General features: G+C 39.3%; 1 protein-coding gene across 3 annotated transcripts in view; it reads left to right on the forward strand.

Moving 5' to 3' along the window:
* Nucleotides 1-15,236, forward strand: part of GRIN2A (glutamate ionotropic receptor NMDA type subunit 2A) — a 173,897-nt gene that overhangs the window by 104,844 nt on the left and 53,817 nt on the right. For all 3 annotated transcript variants that reach the window (XM_027654956.1, XM_027654957.1, XM_027654958.1), the window contains exons 5-8: nt 2,106-2,220; nt 10,856-11,061; nt 12,518-12,686; nt 12,783-12,936. In XM_027654956.1, coding sequence (XP_027510757.1) covers nt 2,106-2,220; nt 10,856-11,061; nt 12,518-12,686; nt 12,783-12,936 — 644 coding nt within the window. The remainder of the gene's footprint in view (nt 1-2,105; nt 2,221-10,855; nt 11,062-12,517; nt 12,687-12,782; nt 12,937-15,236) is intronic.

Consider the following 15,236-nt stretch of genomic DNA (forward strand, 5'->3'; position numbering starts at 1 on the left):
TCAGTTTTTCAGTTTAGATTTATGGTTCATATTTTTTTTTTTTTTTTTTTTGAACACTTGAGCATCAGCACTGCATCTTGTGATGGCCCTTGACTGGTTAAGACATTTGCATATTAATCCAAAAACATGATGAGTGGTGGTTGAAATCTGGGGTGGTTATCCTACCAAATTACATAAAGGAAGACCTCAAATCAAGTCCAGTCAGCAATATGTGGTTAAAAAGCCAAGTGGACACAAAAACCTGATGTAGTACAGGGTGTGTGTTTGGGGTCCAGCCCTTAGGAGGGGACAAAGTGCTTGGCTTTCAGGTTTATTGGCATGAGGTGGTTTCTGCCTGGCCCTGTCAGATGATGTGTACGTTGTGAGGGGTGTTATTTCACTTGTGTGAATTGGGAGGGAGCCTCTGAAGGAGGGTGCAGAAGTGCAGATACAAGTATTGTGTGTTTTTACAGCACATCCTCGTTTCCCCCCTGTGGTCACTTCCTGGGTACTTCATTCCCTGAGTCACAAAGCATTTGATTTTCAGCAGCAAGTGAATGTTGTGCTGGTTCCTTACATGTGTGCACAAGTGAATTCTGTTTGGTGGTTTGTTGCCTCTCGAGGTGGCAAACAAGCCTTTTGTTCCCAAACAAGCTCTTTCACTGCTGGATGAAAAATGGAATATATGGGAAATTAGTTCAGCTGAACAGCAAAGTTCTGCCAAGGGGAAAATTTTCACGCTGAAAGTCTGTCACAAAATATGAGTTATTACGATGGGAGAATTTACAAATTGCTGTCAAACTGGTGCTGAATGATGTTAAGATGGCTGTTCAGGGCAGTGCGCATTTAATTATTGACTGTTATGATACAATGCCACTATTTCTTCTGGGTCTATAAATGTTTATTTAGTGTGCTTCTGCTATTGGGATTTTCAGGCAGCTGCGTCAATACAAAGCCTTCTCCTTTGAATCTGGAGCTGAATAATTTTGTCTATATCACATTCACCAGGAGACCATCCTACTACTGCTGCTAAAAAAACAACCCTAACAACCAACCAAAAAACCTCCAAACCCATACAAACATGTAAACCCATATCATTTCTTGGGGGTAAAACATTAGTCAGTAATGTGTGAAGAATAGCTAAAGTAACTTTCTGCCCTTTAAAACACTTCTGTCTGTGGGATGGATGTCTGCACTTCTTTCTGCATTAGTCTTGGGCTGAATTTCTTTCAGTGAAATACACTGCAATTTAATCCAGTGCAATTCAATGTGATTAACTACAGACCAGGGACATGGCATGGGCTGGAGGGCACATAATCTTCTGGAAGTGCTGGTGTATCACCAAGACTTTGAGTTGCAGTTTTACCTCTTACCTAGGGGTTAGCTCTGTCAGGCTCACATTGGCAGTGTGGAGTTTTGATTTTTTTCAACACAATTTAAAAGTTCTCCTTCTTGTACATTTTAATCTGGGTCCATCTGGGTTTTTTTAAATTAATTTATATTAATCTATATATCTTTTGAAAACCATTGAAAATGAACCTAAATACAAAAAAGTTTAAAGCATATATGCTTTCTCTTTTGATATTACTGAACTGAGATGTTATAAACCCCTTCAAAGCTTTCATGTCTGGTTTTGGCCTTGGTGGAATTTATCCACATGTCACAACAGCATAGTGTTGGGAAGGGCTGACAGGACTCTTGGAGGTCTGAACAGGAGCAGATAGACCAGGTGCACTTTGTTCTGAGTATCACTCTAGAGAGACAATAATATAATACATACAGAGCTGATGTAGATATGTTTAAAATGGTCCTGAAAAACTAGTGAGATGGTACAAAGTGCCAGAAAGATTATTCATGGTGTGTACAGGTCATATATAATGAGGAAGCTGCTTTAAAAATTATATCTGCATTAAAATTCATACAAAACCAGTGTTTTGCTTTGTTCTGTGCTATGAAGGGCCTTGAAATGCTCTGACTCCTGTGCTGCAAGTGCAGGCTCTTGTCAGCATTGGCAGGATTTGGTGCGTGTGTTTAATCAGTGGTTCTGATGACTGAACTGGCTGCTTATTAACTGCTGGACAGCTCATTAATTTCTCAAGGAACTCTTTTTTTTCCTTGCCTTCCAGGTTTATGATGAATGTGACTTGGGAAGGCAGAGATTTGTCCTTCACGGCCGATGGTTACCAGGCACACCCCAGGCTGGTGGTGATAGTGCTGAACAACGAGCGGGAGTGGGAGAAGGTGAGTCCTGCCCTGGGAACAGGATCTGAGGGGTGGGAGAGACTTGGGAGAGCCCTGGTGATGATGAGCAGGCAGAATAATTAATGTCCTGCATGTCACTGCTGATATTCTGCTCTAGAGGGTTTGTCACAACAGTTCAGAAGGGATAATTTTACCTGGTTCTGCATATATCCAAGGAGTGAAACACACCCTGCATTTCCATTTCTTCTTGCAATTTAGTAAAATAAAATGAATCACTGAAAAATCTCCAAAAACTTGGTCCTCGGCTACTTAAGTTTGGATGGATTTTTATATCTTGACAATTCCAGTCCTTTCATTTGCTTGATTTTGTATTTTTTTTTTGACATATTTAAATAAAAGCACACTTTTTTTTTGTTAAACTGTGAAGTTCCTGCCGAATTGGAGGATAATCCCAACAAGGTTTGCCTGAAAAATATGTAATCTTGACTACTTCAGGTAGACAAGTGGTCTCCATAGACCTCTATATAGACTAAAAGTGACTTAATATCAGGGCTAATCGTATATGCAAATAGTAATTTAAAAAGTTCATCATGAGCATCTTTTCTTTAAAACTCCAATCTCAGCCTGTGATTGTTTTGGCTCTGAGGTTTGTAAGATATCTGTGGTTTAAAAACAGGGAACCTTAGAAACTGCTTGTAATATGAGACTGTAGGTAAACATACATCACTGTCACCCTTCAGTTTTATTTCAAATTCATGAAGCATGACTCTGCCTTATCTAAATTGCTGCTGAAATTTATGAATTCTTTTTCTTATAGTTTTAGGAATCCATAAAATCAACTTAAAACTCCAGTTTGTAAGACTACCAGATTCTTCATGATGATGAATAATAATGACAAAATCAGAATTACTGAAGGACATCTCAATAAATATGCTACTCATGCAAAACCAGAGAGTAGTCCTAGATTATGCTGTGTGTTTCTTTATGTTCATTTGATGCAAATTTAATTCTCTGGATAAATTTAATCCTTTCCAAATGTGTCAATTTGAATCTTTGGAGGAATCTTTTGCTCGCTAACCATTATGAAAATTTCTTACCCTATTTTAAAATTCTTCAACGTTCTGCATATCATATATAATGTTCTGGAAAAATTATTGTACTTCTTTGGAGAATATTATTAGTATGAGGCGCCAAAGGCAGAAAATGCTTAAAGAGGCAACCAACAATGCTTATGTTAAAATAATTTCATACATTTTGTACCTTGAAACTTCTCTAAAGAGGCCATTCAAAGGACAAGGAGAGATGGGTGTGATGTTTTTGAAAAATGAGCTAACAGCAGCAAAGAAATAGAGGGTGTATGAACCAACATTATTTTTAAGAAATAACTTGAGCCTGTTTTAACCTTGCAGTGACTTCTCTATCAGAGAATGAGGACTTGGGGCACGTTTTGGTGTGCCTACCGTGTTGTGTGGCAGCAGTGCCCACCCCACCTGCTCTGCTGGGCTGAAACACACTGTAGGCTGAGCCTTATGTTTGTCTGTGCAGTTTTCCATCGGGTAAATCCCTCCCTGCTCGTTGTTGTGTTTGAGGGGCTTTTAGGAGGAAGAAAAGTGGGACTGAAGGAGGCTCCTGCCCAGAAAAAAAATGGATGCTTCTGCTCCTCTCTGTCCCCTGCTTTAGAGCCCTGTTGGTGGCAAGCCAGGTGAGGTGCTGGGCAGGGACAGCCAGCCCCGTGTCAGCTCTTGTGCCTGCTGCTCCAGTGCTGGGCTGTGGGAAGGGGGCCAGGTTTAATTATGTCAGAGGGGAGAAGGAAAAGGCGGCCAAGAACAGGCTGTCACCACCAGAATTATTCTTCTGACCACGGGCTGATCCCTGCCTCTGTGGATGAAGACAAATAAACTGGCTAATCAATTTTCCTGGTGAGCTGGGTGTAGCTCTCAGCTATGTCGGAACACCCCCCATCTTTATCAGCAGAGCGTCACTGAACAGTTCCTTTGGCTTAGAGACTTCAGAAGCCCTTCCCTACCCCCTGCTTAATTTGAACATCTCTTTGGGGTTGTCTCTGCGTTCTCTTCAAGTTGCACTTTTTATCCCACATTTCTTAGTCTTCTAGCCAAATTTTTCCTCTTATTCCTTTTTCCTTGAGCTGTTTTTCTCGATTTCAAAACTGTCAAAGCTACTCATCTGAGATCTAACATTTCCTGTTCTAAGTTTCCAGCCAGGCACATGCTTTTTCTTCCTATTACAGTATGGCAATGAGTATCACCGAATTGTTTTATTGAAGTTTTATTAAATATCCTTAAACCTATACGGAAAACATCGAGTCCCAGAATCTAATTAAATTATTTTCTCATGTGAAAAACTGACAATGCAACAGTCTGTTAATCTTCATAATGTAACTAATGTACATAGAAATTGTGAGCAGCTACTTTATTATTTATGTAGAAAGAGTAATTGGGGTTTTTATGAAAGTTTTTTTACTAGATACTCTACTGAAAATCCAAGATGTATTATTTGAACTCAACTTGGTTTTTAATCTGATTTGACTCAAATACAATTTTTCCTTGGTATCAAAACTGATATACTTGACTCAAGACTTGAGGTTATTGAAAATTCTTTCAACCATAGTTGAAGAGCATACATATTACCCTTTGGGAAATAAGTTCCTTTTCCTTTATAAGTGACTCAGTATTGAAATTTTGAGATGGTAACTTCACATGTAAATGAGGTTGAATGAGGGATTTGTCCCATATCAGATGCTGAAAAAAGCTGGTTGGATGATAATAGTTTGAAGACTGAAAATCACATTTTTGGGCATGTTTTGCAGGCATCCAGCAAGATATTTTGACAGATCCTAAGGCAACTGCTCAAACTTCTGACACCAACATTCATATTCTTGCTACTAATCTTGACAGGCAAAGGGGATGCTGTTCTCAGGCAAGAGATTTTTAAAAAGACAAGTTTAATGTGCTTGTTTCAGCGAAACTTGATAAATTTGCCAGAGTTAACAGTGTTGCCCAAATATCACCAAAGTGCTGCAGGAACCCTGTGCTAGTGCTAAATAACCCTCAGAGGTCCAGCAGACCCAGCTGCAGCTCTCCTGTTAATGTTACCTTAGTGTGGTGTGACCTGGGTATCAACTTCGCTGAGTTGCCAAATTCACAGTCTGCTACTCTGTCTTTCTTTTTTTTTCTGATGTGGAAATAAAATCAATCAATCTGATATTAAAATCATATCCTAGAATATAATTAGCAGTGGCGAAAAATAGGTGGTTTCATTAGCAGTGCATATCATATATTTTAGGTGAAGTGTGAAGGACTGTGTAGAATTTAAAGATGGGTGTATTCCATGTGTAAAGATGAGTTCTGGGGTAAAATCAATTTTTACTGCTGCTCCTAGGTAGATGCAGATAAAATTACCACGGTGGCCTGTATTGTGGGTGAATTTGTGTACTACATGACACAATTGCTACTGAAACACCACTGCAAGAGCCAGTACTTACATCCAGGTGTATTCTAAACATAGCCTGTCATCTTTAACTTTCTATTAACGCAGGATTTAATATAGAACTTAATTTTGCTCTGATTAACTAACATATGCCAGATTTACGAGCTCTGTGTGGGGTTGTACACATTTGTATCTAAGTAGGAATGAGTGGGCAGAGGGTGCGCGGTTCCTGCCTGGAATAAATGAACCAAGGTCTTCACTGAGAGCTCCATCTGGCTCCTGACATCCACCAGCACGTAGCTGAGAAAAGGCAGCTCCTGTCTCTAATGGTGGAGCTGACTTCCCTGGGCGAGAACTGAGAACATAATAACACTCGGTCAGATTTCTGACAGAGCTCTTTGTCAGAGCCCTGTGGTGATAAAAAGTCATTGAGATGGTACAGGGTGATTCCTTGTGAAATCTCGATTTAGAGCAGGGGTTGTGATAGCTGAAGGATCCTGGTGTCTCATGATAGACATTCCCTGAAAGTTGTGAAGGGATGCATGTATTTTAAGTAGAACAGCTGAAACTGCATGAGCTAATCCTCTATTTGCGGGTGTATCTTCTGTCGGTGGCTCTGTGGCGTAACATGATATATTCTTTGCCCACAGCAGAAGCAGCAGTGTGCTCTTTAACATCTGTTGGGTTGTCATTTTCTCTGTTCTGTCCTTGTTGCTTGGTGTATTTAGTCTTCCTGTAAATATGCCTGTCCTGACACTTATTGTCGGCTGAGAATTGCATATTGTTTCTGTATCAGTGAGCTTTTGCTTAGCCCAAAGGCCTTTCCTTTGACCTTTACTGGGCTGAGTTGTTTGAATTGCACCAATTACTGTGCAGCATTTCTTAAATCCTGTATTCCCAAGGAGGATGGTCCCCATCTCTTTGCTGCCATAAAGGAATTGCAGCTCCCATGGAAAGCATGGGTGGTGTGCTTTGCTCCTGCTCTTTACATCTATGTATTAGAGAGGAGATGAAGGAATAGGAAGACTTTCAGGCTAGCTCTTTATCTCTGGAGGTAAAGGTACAGCTGACTGGACACTTCTGGAGAGTTGTAAGATCTGTACTGACTGCAGAGGTAACAAAAAGTCTTTCCTTGCTGGGAGGTGGAGGAAGGGGCTGTCAATTTGATTAACTCTTTTCTAATGGCGTAATCAACTCATAAAATGGCTTCTCTGGCATGTGTTTGAACTCTTGTGCTGTGCAGAGTTATCTGGGACATTTTGCAGAACCAAAACTATGCCAGCCACTGAGGATTTGGTGAGTGCTAATTAATAATTCTCTATTGAAAAATGAGGCTGCAGGAGGTGGTAGCTTTTCTTTTTATCCTCCTGTTCATGTATAATCTCTGTGGGTCCTGTGTTTTCCTTTGGGCCTTCCCAGTTGCAGGACTGGTGTCCTCCTGATGGTGTCAGAAGCAGCCATGAGGGAAGAGTGGGACATTTGCACAGCTCATGTGAGATTTTGCAGCAAACTTTGAAAACTTCAAGGTCTTTAAATGGAGGTCTTCAAACCACGTAGGACTGTAAAACACTTCTTATTAATAAGACATGAAATTGCTCACACCATATTTTGTCTTTTAAATTTAGAGGGCCATTGTCATAGAAGGACCTTCAGAAACATGAAGTGACACAAAAGTTTGCAGCAGCAGGTGTCCAGCAGGTGCTGTTTCTGGAGGAAGGGTTTTGCTCTTGTGCTTTGTACTGCAGCTGTTATTGCTAACCTGACAAACTCTATGCTTTTTAGTTATTGACTTAAACCTTGCCAAAGTAGCTCTTCCTTTTAAGTGGAAAAGTGTGATGAAAAAAATAGTAGTAAATAGTTTTTCAATAAAGCAAGAAGAGTTCGATTTTTGCTTTTGCTCAGCATTATTTTCTTAACTGGGGCAGCTCAAACAGCATGTTTGCAATCTATGTGTGTGTTTAATGCAAGAGGAACATCCCTGAAAATCTTTCTCTTTTCAAAGGTTTGGCTGAGTAGTCCTGGGAGTGCACTTAGTATCCATGTTGTCATGTAACATTCTTTCTTACAAAGGGGTGATGACTGTGCATTGAGTACAGCTCCCATCTGCTGGGAGGAGGGTGACAGGACCGGGTTATTTGTTTGTTTTTGGTGAGATACGCCGGTGTGACAGACATCCTTTTCATGCCAACATTGGCCCACAAGGAAGCTCTTCTCAGGATCTGGCCTTGCTCATTTTCTCTGGCTTGATGGTCTCTGTGAAGGTGTGTGAATAGGATTATGTCAATCATCCTTATATTGTTTAGACACTGCTTTAGGGTGGAGCAGGAGAGGGGACTCTGAGGTGCTGTCTTTGCATAACTGTGTTTATCTAACTGCTACACAGACACACACCAAATTCTTCATTATCACCCTCCTTGGCTGCAATCTTCAAAAGATAAAAGAGGCCTGGATGAGGGGGTGAGAGCACGTGTGCCCTGCAGTCAGATGTAAGGTGCTTTAGGCAGCGGTGGGTGAGGTGAGGACCCTGTGTTTGCTAATTCAGTCTGACTTCAAACAAGCTCTTCCATGCTTTCAGCTATTTTCTCCTTCCCTTCCTGTATCCTGTAGAGATTAAACCATAGGGAATATTCCATGCATGTGAAGGTGGAGAAAATAGGAAAGTACAAGTTCAAAAGAAATACAATGGTATATGTACCATTGCATGTCTGTACTTTGAAGCTGAGTTCTGCACCTACAGTAGTGAATCAAGGATTTGATTCACTATTGAAAATGCATTTTTTATGAAAGTCACACTCTTTTGGCCATGATAAGGATTTTTATGGTTTAGGCCAGGATTTGCCCCCAAAATGATTTTGTTGCCCTTTTTTCCAAGTGAGGGCCATTTTCTATGTTTCTCTGAGATCGAGGCCACATCATCATCAGTGTAACTAGGCATGACAGAAATTTTTTATAAATCTCTGGATGTTTTGTGGCATTTCCATACAGTACAGTAAAAGTATTTGCATGCAGTTTTGGACAGTTCTGTAATGGAGCATTTCTGCAGCATTTTTTGTGTGTTTTCCTCAGCTTGAATTCTCTTTTTTAAAAAAAAATGTTTGGTTTAGAAATGCACACTGCCGTGTTTATTACTTCAAAATCTTTCTTACCAGAGTTTTGCCTTCCCCACTCTTATACATACAACTCTCAAAAGAAATCAGCATTTCCCCAAATCCAACTGTTTAAAAATATCATTATATTCTCCTCAGAACAATAAAAAGGAGTTACTCCAGTTGAAGTATGAAGGAGTATCATAGTTTTTCTTCTAACAGCACCCAAGCAGTGGTTATGTTTTTGGTAGGATCAGGTGACCTCACTGTGGTGGGCAGGCTGTGTTCCTGCTGTCTGTGTGACAGTAGTGCAGGCTCAGGGGGTGGCTGGCAGAGGGATGTGCTTCAGGATCAGGCGGATCTGCCCCCTCACAGCTCCTGGATTGAGGGGTTTAGGAAGGCAGGTGACTGTAGCCCTGACCACACAAATGCCATCATGTTTCGTTTCTTGATGGTTGGAACAGGCACATTTTCCACCTCTGAAATCCCTTGTATTCCTTGGCACGTTTGCTGTTTGACTGAAGCACTGCTCTGGCTGGAATTCTCCCCATCCCAGATGGCCATGGAGTATTTAGGGCTATGAGTGACACCGTGTAAGCTCACATAAATCAGCACACACTGCTGTGACTGCCATTATATATACTATAGATTGATGATTAAACTATTTTTACAATAACTCTGCCTCATGCAGAGTTAAATGGATAGAAACAAGAGGTTGTTTCCCTGTGTCTGAAATAGTTTGTCTCACAAAGGCTTCATCCACTGTGTTTTGGTTAGATTTAATACTAGCATTGTACATATATCCTACAATCAATTCCCATTGATTTAAGTGAGAATTCCTAATTCCCTTGAGATATTTTGGATTTCCTGATTTAAGTGTGTAGGGATTTGGCATTTTATGCCTCCTACATTGAAGTTTAGCAAAACATCTTGACTTATAAACAGGATGGAAAGGAAACTGCAAAGGTCATGTGCTTATATGCATCCCTAAATAGGAATAGATATAAATCATGTTCTTTGGGAATTTTTATGATTCATTTTCTAGTCTTTAAAGACAGGCGGTAGGTGATTTTTATTTTTTAATTTTTTTTTTTTTTTAGGGCCTGAGTCTCTCATTGTGCTGTCAGTTCCCACCATTTTCCTTCCAAAAGAAATGTTTTAACAGTCTCATGATTATGTTGTTATTTGTTTAGCTTAAGCAACTCAAGAATTATTAAAATGCATTAGGTTATAAATTATGTGGATTGCGAGCTCATTTATATTATCTGTCATCTGATAAAACATGTAATTATATTTATGGATAAGAAGTAGTTAAAACACAATTTGAGCAAGAAAATGCTAGACTTTTAAAAATATTTGAACTGTACACTCCTTTCTGGTGATCTGGAAGTAGAAAGAAACATAGGTTAATTTAGAAGGGGTAATTTATAATAGTAAATAAACAGGAAATTTTAATGTAAAGTGGGATATGCTTTCTTAAACCTGCCCAACAACTGGCATTACCTAAAGCAGAATAAAACACATCATTTCTAATAAGAACTATTTCTAATAGAGCGTCTTACTACAAGCGTGGTTTGGCCTGGCTCAGGTGCAATGAAAACCTGGAAAAAAGACTTTCACAATGTTTTTTCAAGCTCTAAGTATAGAAGAGTCTTCTCTTTTGGGAAGATACAGGAATGGCATTATGATATTTTGGTTATCAGTCAGATATGTGTGTGGGGAGATTAGGGTTTGTTTTTTTGGGGAGGGCTTTGTTGAGAACTTTTTCCTTATTACTTCAAAAGGGTCCTGATTACAGAGGGAGCATCTGTTTTGCTGTTCTGGCTCAAATGGAAACGATGCATATCAAATTTCAGTGCACCTTTAACCAGGTGATAAGTAGTGTTAACTGATGACATCCAGTCTTTATAAAACAGTTATCTTAAAATAATGTTACTTTATTTGTCTTTGCCACAGTGCATTTTCTCGCTTCATGAAATTAGTAAGAAGTTCTAAATTAATTTTGAGCTAAAAAAACCCCCAAAGCAGCTGTCCTGGCAGTGTAATTTCTTGTGCCTGCATCCCAGCACGTTTAATATTTGACCCCATTTTTCAAACACCAAGCAAGCAGCTTCAGCAGCCTGTGAATCTTGGCCTTGCAGGTGGGGAAGTGGGAGAACAACTCCCTGAGCCTGAAGTACTCGGTGTGGCCGAGGTACAGCTCCTTCGCTGACAGCGACCCCGACGACAACCACCTGAGCATTGTCACCCTGGAGGAGGCTCCCTTTGTCATCGTGGAGGACGTGGATCCTTTGATGGAGAGTTGCCAAAAAAACACCGTGCCGTGCCGAAAATTTGTCAGGCTGAAGTGAGTAAATGCCTGGCATTTCTTTTTCCTGAGCGCAAAATACATTTCCCCTAGTTTCTCATTAATTGTTTTCTTTCCTTCTTTCACTGTATAATTGTTCTCTGATAATTTGCTGCTCTTTTTCTCTTGCTTCCTGTCTTTGCTATTCCTTCAGTGTTTCATGTCCTCTTGCTTTTTTCCCTTTCCCACATGGTGTGCTCTTGTTTGCACATCTTCCTTTTTAAAAAGTAGAAAGGTTCTGGTTATACATGTGCAAGTCACATTGAATTAACAAGAAGATAGTAAGTTTATAGTAAATTCAAAGTCAACGAGAATTAGCCCTTTTCAGACATATGAAAGAAGACTGTGTTCTAGAATGGGGCTGTTTTAATGAGTCCTCTTCCAATTGTTTCCAGTTATGTTGAGATACGCCTGTTTTCATTAGTCTTTAACAATTCGAGAATGTCTCCCAATGAAAATCTGTTTATGCTGAAATGTGGGAGAGGATAAACTACTCCAGCATAAAATACCACTGTGACTTACCACTGAGAGACAAGTTCCCTGCTTTTATCGCTCCATAACTTTGGAGCAGTCATTAGAAATCAGTGGAGAAGGTTTCACTGAGCATTTATCAGGGGTGTTTCACCTGTTCTGTGCTTTGCTCTGCGTATTTATGAACTGAATATAATAACAGCAGGTTTTTACTGAGCAGGTGTCAGGGAATATGATGCATGTTTCTCAGGATTCCCAGAGGCTGCTAAATGATTGTACACATGCTTCCTCAAGTCCAGAGAATTTTTTTTTGTCTGACATAACTGTACTTAGTCAGGTTCTAAACTAGTTTTATTTTAATTTTGAATTCTTTCGAAGGTGGTAAAATACTGCCTTGACTTCTGAAGATGCTTATACTAAAATGCTCTAGGGGTCACAAAATGAGCATTTCAGAAAAAAAAGGGAGAGGGAAAGGCTACATCATTGCACTCAAAGGTGGCCTGAAATTCACCTTCTCGAAGTGCAGGAAAAAGTGCACTTTGAGAAGATGCATCCACTTTCAGTACAGTGAACTGCTGTGCCTTTTTATAGCTTACATGTGCTTTAATTACTAAATGACATGTAGTCTGATGTCTTGAGAGTAAAAGTAATAAATGATTAATCTAATCCTAAGAGAGAGATTAGTAAAAGGAGACTATGGCTTGATGGAGAAGTGCAGTGTGTCAGGCTAGATAGTGCAGCAACAATCATGTCATACAAGGTAACATTATCTCTGTCTCATCAAGCAGCTACATTATGATTAGTAAAAGCTGCAAACACCATATATTTATAAAAGCATCCTGTGGATTATTTCTCTGTTGACTCAGAAAAACATGTCCACTCACAAGTATGACAAAATGTTGTTTCACAGCATGCTGAATCCTGCTGTTGTGGTGCTTCTGTTTTTCCTAGCAGGAATACTTATGTGTCTCTTCTCTGTTGACAGCAACAAAACTAATGAGGGAACTAACGTGAAGAAGTGCTGCAAAGGATTCTGCATCGATATCTTGAAGAAGTTGTCTAAAACTGTCAAGTTCACATATGACCTGTATTTGGTGACCAACGGGAAACACGGCAAAAAAGTCAATAATGTGTGGAATGGGATGATTGGTGAAGTAAGTTCTGTTAGCAACATTTGGGCTGAGTTGTTTTGGAGAACCGAGGTGTTCTGTGCTGAGTGACGTTGGTGGTGTGTTCTCTGTGTGGATCAGGTGGTGTATCACCGGGCAGTGATGGCCGTGGGGTCCCTCACCATTAACGAGGAGCGCTCTGAGGTCGTCGACTTCTCGGTGCCATTTGTTGAGACTGGGATCAGCGTCATGGTGTCACGGAGCAACGGCACAGTTTCACCATCTGCTTTCCTAGGTATGATTCTCCAACCCACCCACATCATTTAATTGCATTTCTATAGAGTTTGCTTGGTTTAATTGTTTAAGATACGTAGTGCATTGACACGTTTCTGTCAAGTTTTGGATTTTACATTAGGAAGGTTTTACCGTGTTGATGTGCTAATTAACGTGATTATTAATACATGAAGATAATGCTGTTGGTTTTCAGATGCTTTAAGTGAAACCCAATGCTGGTGATTTCAATATGAAATACAAAGAATCCCCCAAAATCTTCAGTTGGTAGAATTACATCCTCAAACCTGCTTCCTTACAAACTAATTTATGCTTGCTTAGCCCATTATAATTGGTTTAATTATATCTTTAGATATAACTTGAAAGGTAATTTGACAGTAGTAACCTCTTACTTCTGAATACCCCACTACTGTACTGGAGAGCTGAGTGTTTTCTCCATTGATGCAGCTGAACAGTGGAGAGATGCAACAAAGAAATGAAAGGCTGGGCAGAGAGGAGGCGGGATGTAAAGAAACTAAGACTTTGGATTTCTTTTCTTACATATTTCTTGTTTCAGTTGTGCAGTTCTCCTTTCATTATTTCTCTCTCCTCCTCTTTTAGTGTTTATGGTTTACTTTAGCATTTGGTGGGTGGCCTGAATTTACCTGAAGCTGAAAAAAGAATGAGCCATGAGGTGGATCAGAAGTGCCTGGAATGCTGTTATATTCCTGAGCCTAGTATTTTTGAAGATATCTTTTACAGAAAAATAGTGCTGGTGACACTAAAATTATTAAGTGGAAAAATGAAAGCTGAGTGTGTTCCAGGTCTCTGATGGAACAGTTCAGTGTGTTCAGGTCCACTGGGTCAGCAGTGGGGCTGTTTCTAGATTGCAGAGTGGAAGATTTTCACCTCCACTGAAACTCCTTATAGCCACTGAGGAACAGATTGTTCGTGTAGTATCAGCTACAAGCAGGCAAATAATTGGGTTTTCTTGCACAAGAATCATCATTTCACCACAGAGCTTTTTTCTCATCTCTGTTCCATAAAAGCACATTACAGAGATGATGCAAGTAAATATAACACAGGGAGTAATCAAATAACTACTCAGATGTGATGATACCTAAGCAAGTTTTGATATGAATGTTTGATATGAATGAAAGACTTCTAAGTGAAATTGCAAGAGATTCTACTTGTAATGAAAATACTCAAATAGTATCTTTTCTCTAAGTTATTGAGTTGTAAAGTTCATTTTTTAAATTGCAGTTTCAGCATGTTGAAATTATCCTTTGAAATATGAGTGTTGGGGTGTTTTACAAATGTGCTGTAAGTGCAGTTATTATTTTTTTCTTTTACTTATCTCTTAAAAACCTGTTTATGGCCACCATCAAAAGAGAGGCTGCTTTTGCATTTTTCGCAGGAACATAGTTATTAGATTTCTAAAATGCATTTAATGTTATTAGTTTAGTTGGGCATACGTGTATCCCAAAAGCAAAATTAACCCCTTCTTATAAAGCTCTATAGAATAGCATTACTTTAGAAGAAATTTGATTTACTGCACCAATAAATCAAGTCTGTGCTCTCAGAAGTATGTTCTGGCTTTTCAGACCTAGATGAAGCTGCCAGTTTGCTGGAATTGCGTAGTAGTAAAATGTTTTGCCTTGCAAAATAGTATCAGGGAGATACTGAATTTATTCACAGACTGATTTCGTTTCAATTAAGTGAATGCCTAAGAATACAGTCATCTTACATAATTCCTTTAAAGGATTTTTTAAAAATCTGTCAAATACAATATTATTTCTTTAAAATAGCACTTGATTAAAGTTCCTGAAAAGTCTGGGTTTGTGAATTGTTTCTGTGAGTGCAGACAAGTACAGGATTTTGTGGGCCTAGATTTTCCGTTCAGTTTTTGTGTCCAATAGATCTGAGTAACTGATGGGCTGTGACAGCTTCTTCCTCATCATCTACCGTGTTCTGATTCTGGAGTGTCTCCTTCAAATGAGAGTTTTGTCCACATTAAAACATTTTCACATTGTACTAGAATTCATACATACTAGATCCACAAATAATTTTTTAAATGATTTTCTGGCGGTTTGGTTCAACTTTATATAAACAGACAAAATAAGGGAAACCTCAAATCTCATTTTCTATATTTTTGAGAGGGAGAGAGTTCATAGGTGAGATCAGTTTTATTTTCTGGAGGCATTGGTGGAATAGAAAATCTATGCCCCTTGTTATTTAATATGTTCTTTGAGTGTTGGTTTTGGTGGTGGGAGGTAAAACTCAAAGACATCTTTTTCCTTGATCAATGTTCTCCATTGTCAGTCA

This window comes from Corapipo altera, unplaced genomic scaffold (assembly GCF_003945725.1).
Source record: "Corapipo altera isolate COAL_440 unplaced genomic scaffold, ASM394572v1 98, whole genome shotgun sequence".
NCBI lineage: Eukaryota > Metazoa > Chordata > Aves > Passeriformes > Pipridae > Corapipo > Corapipo altera.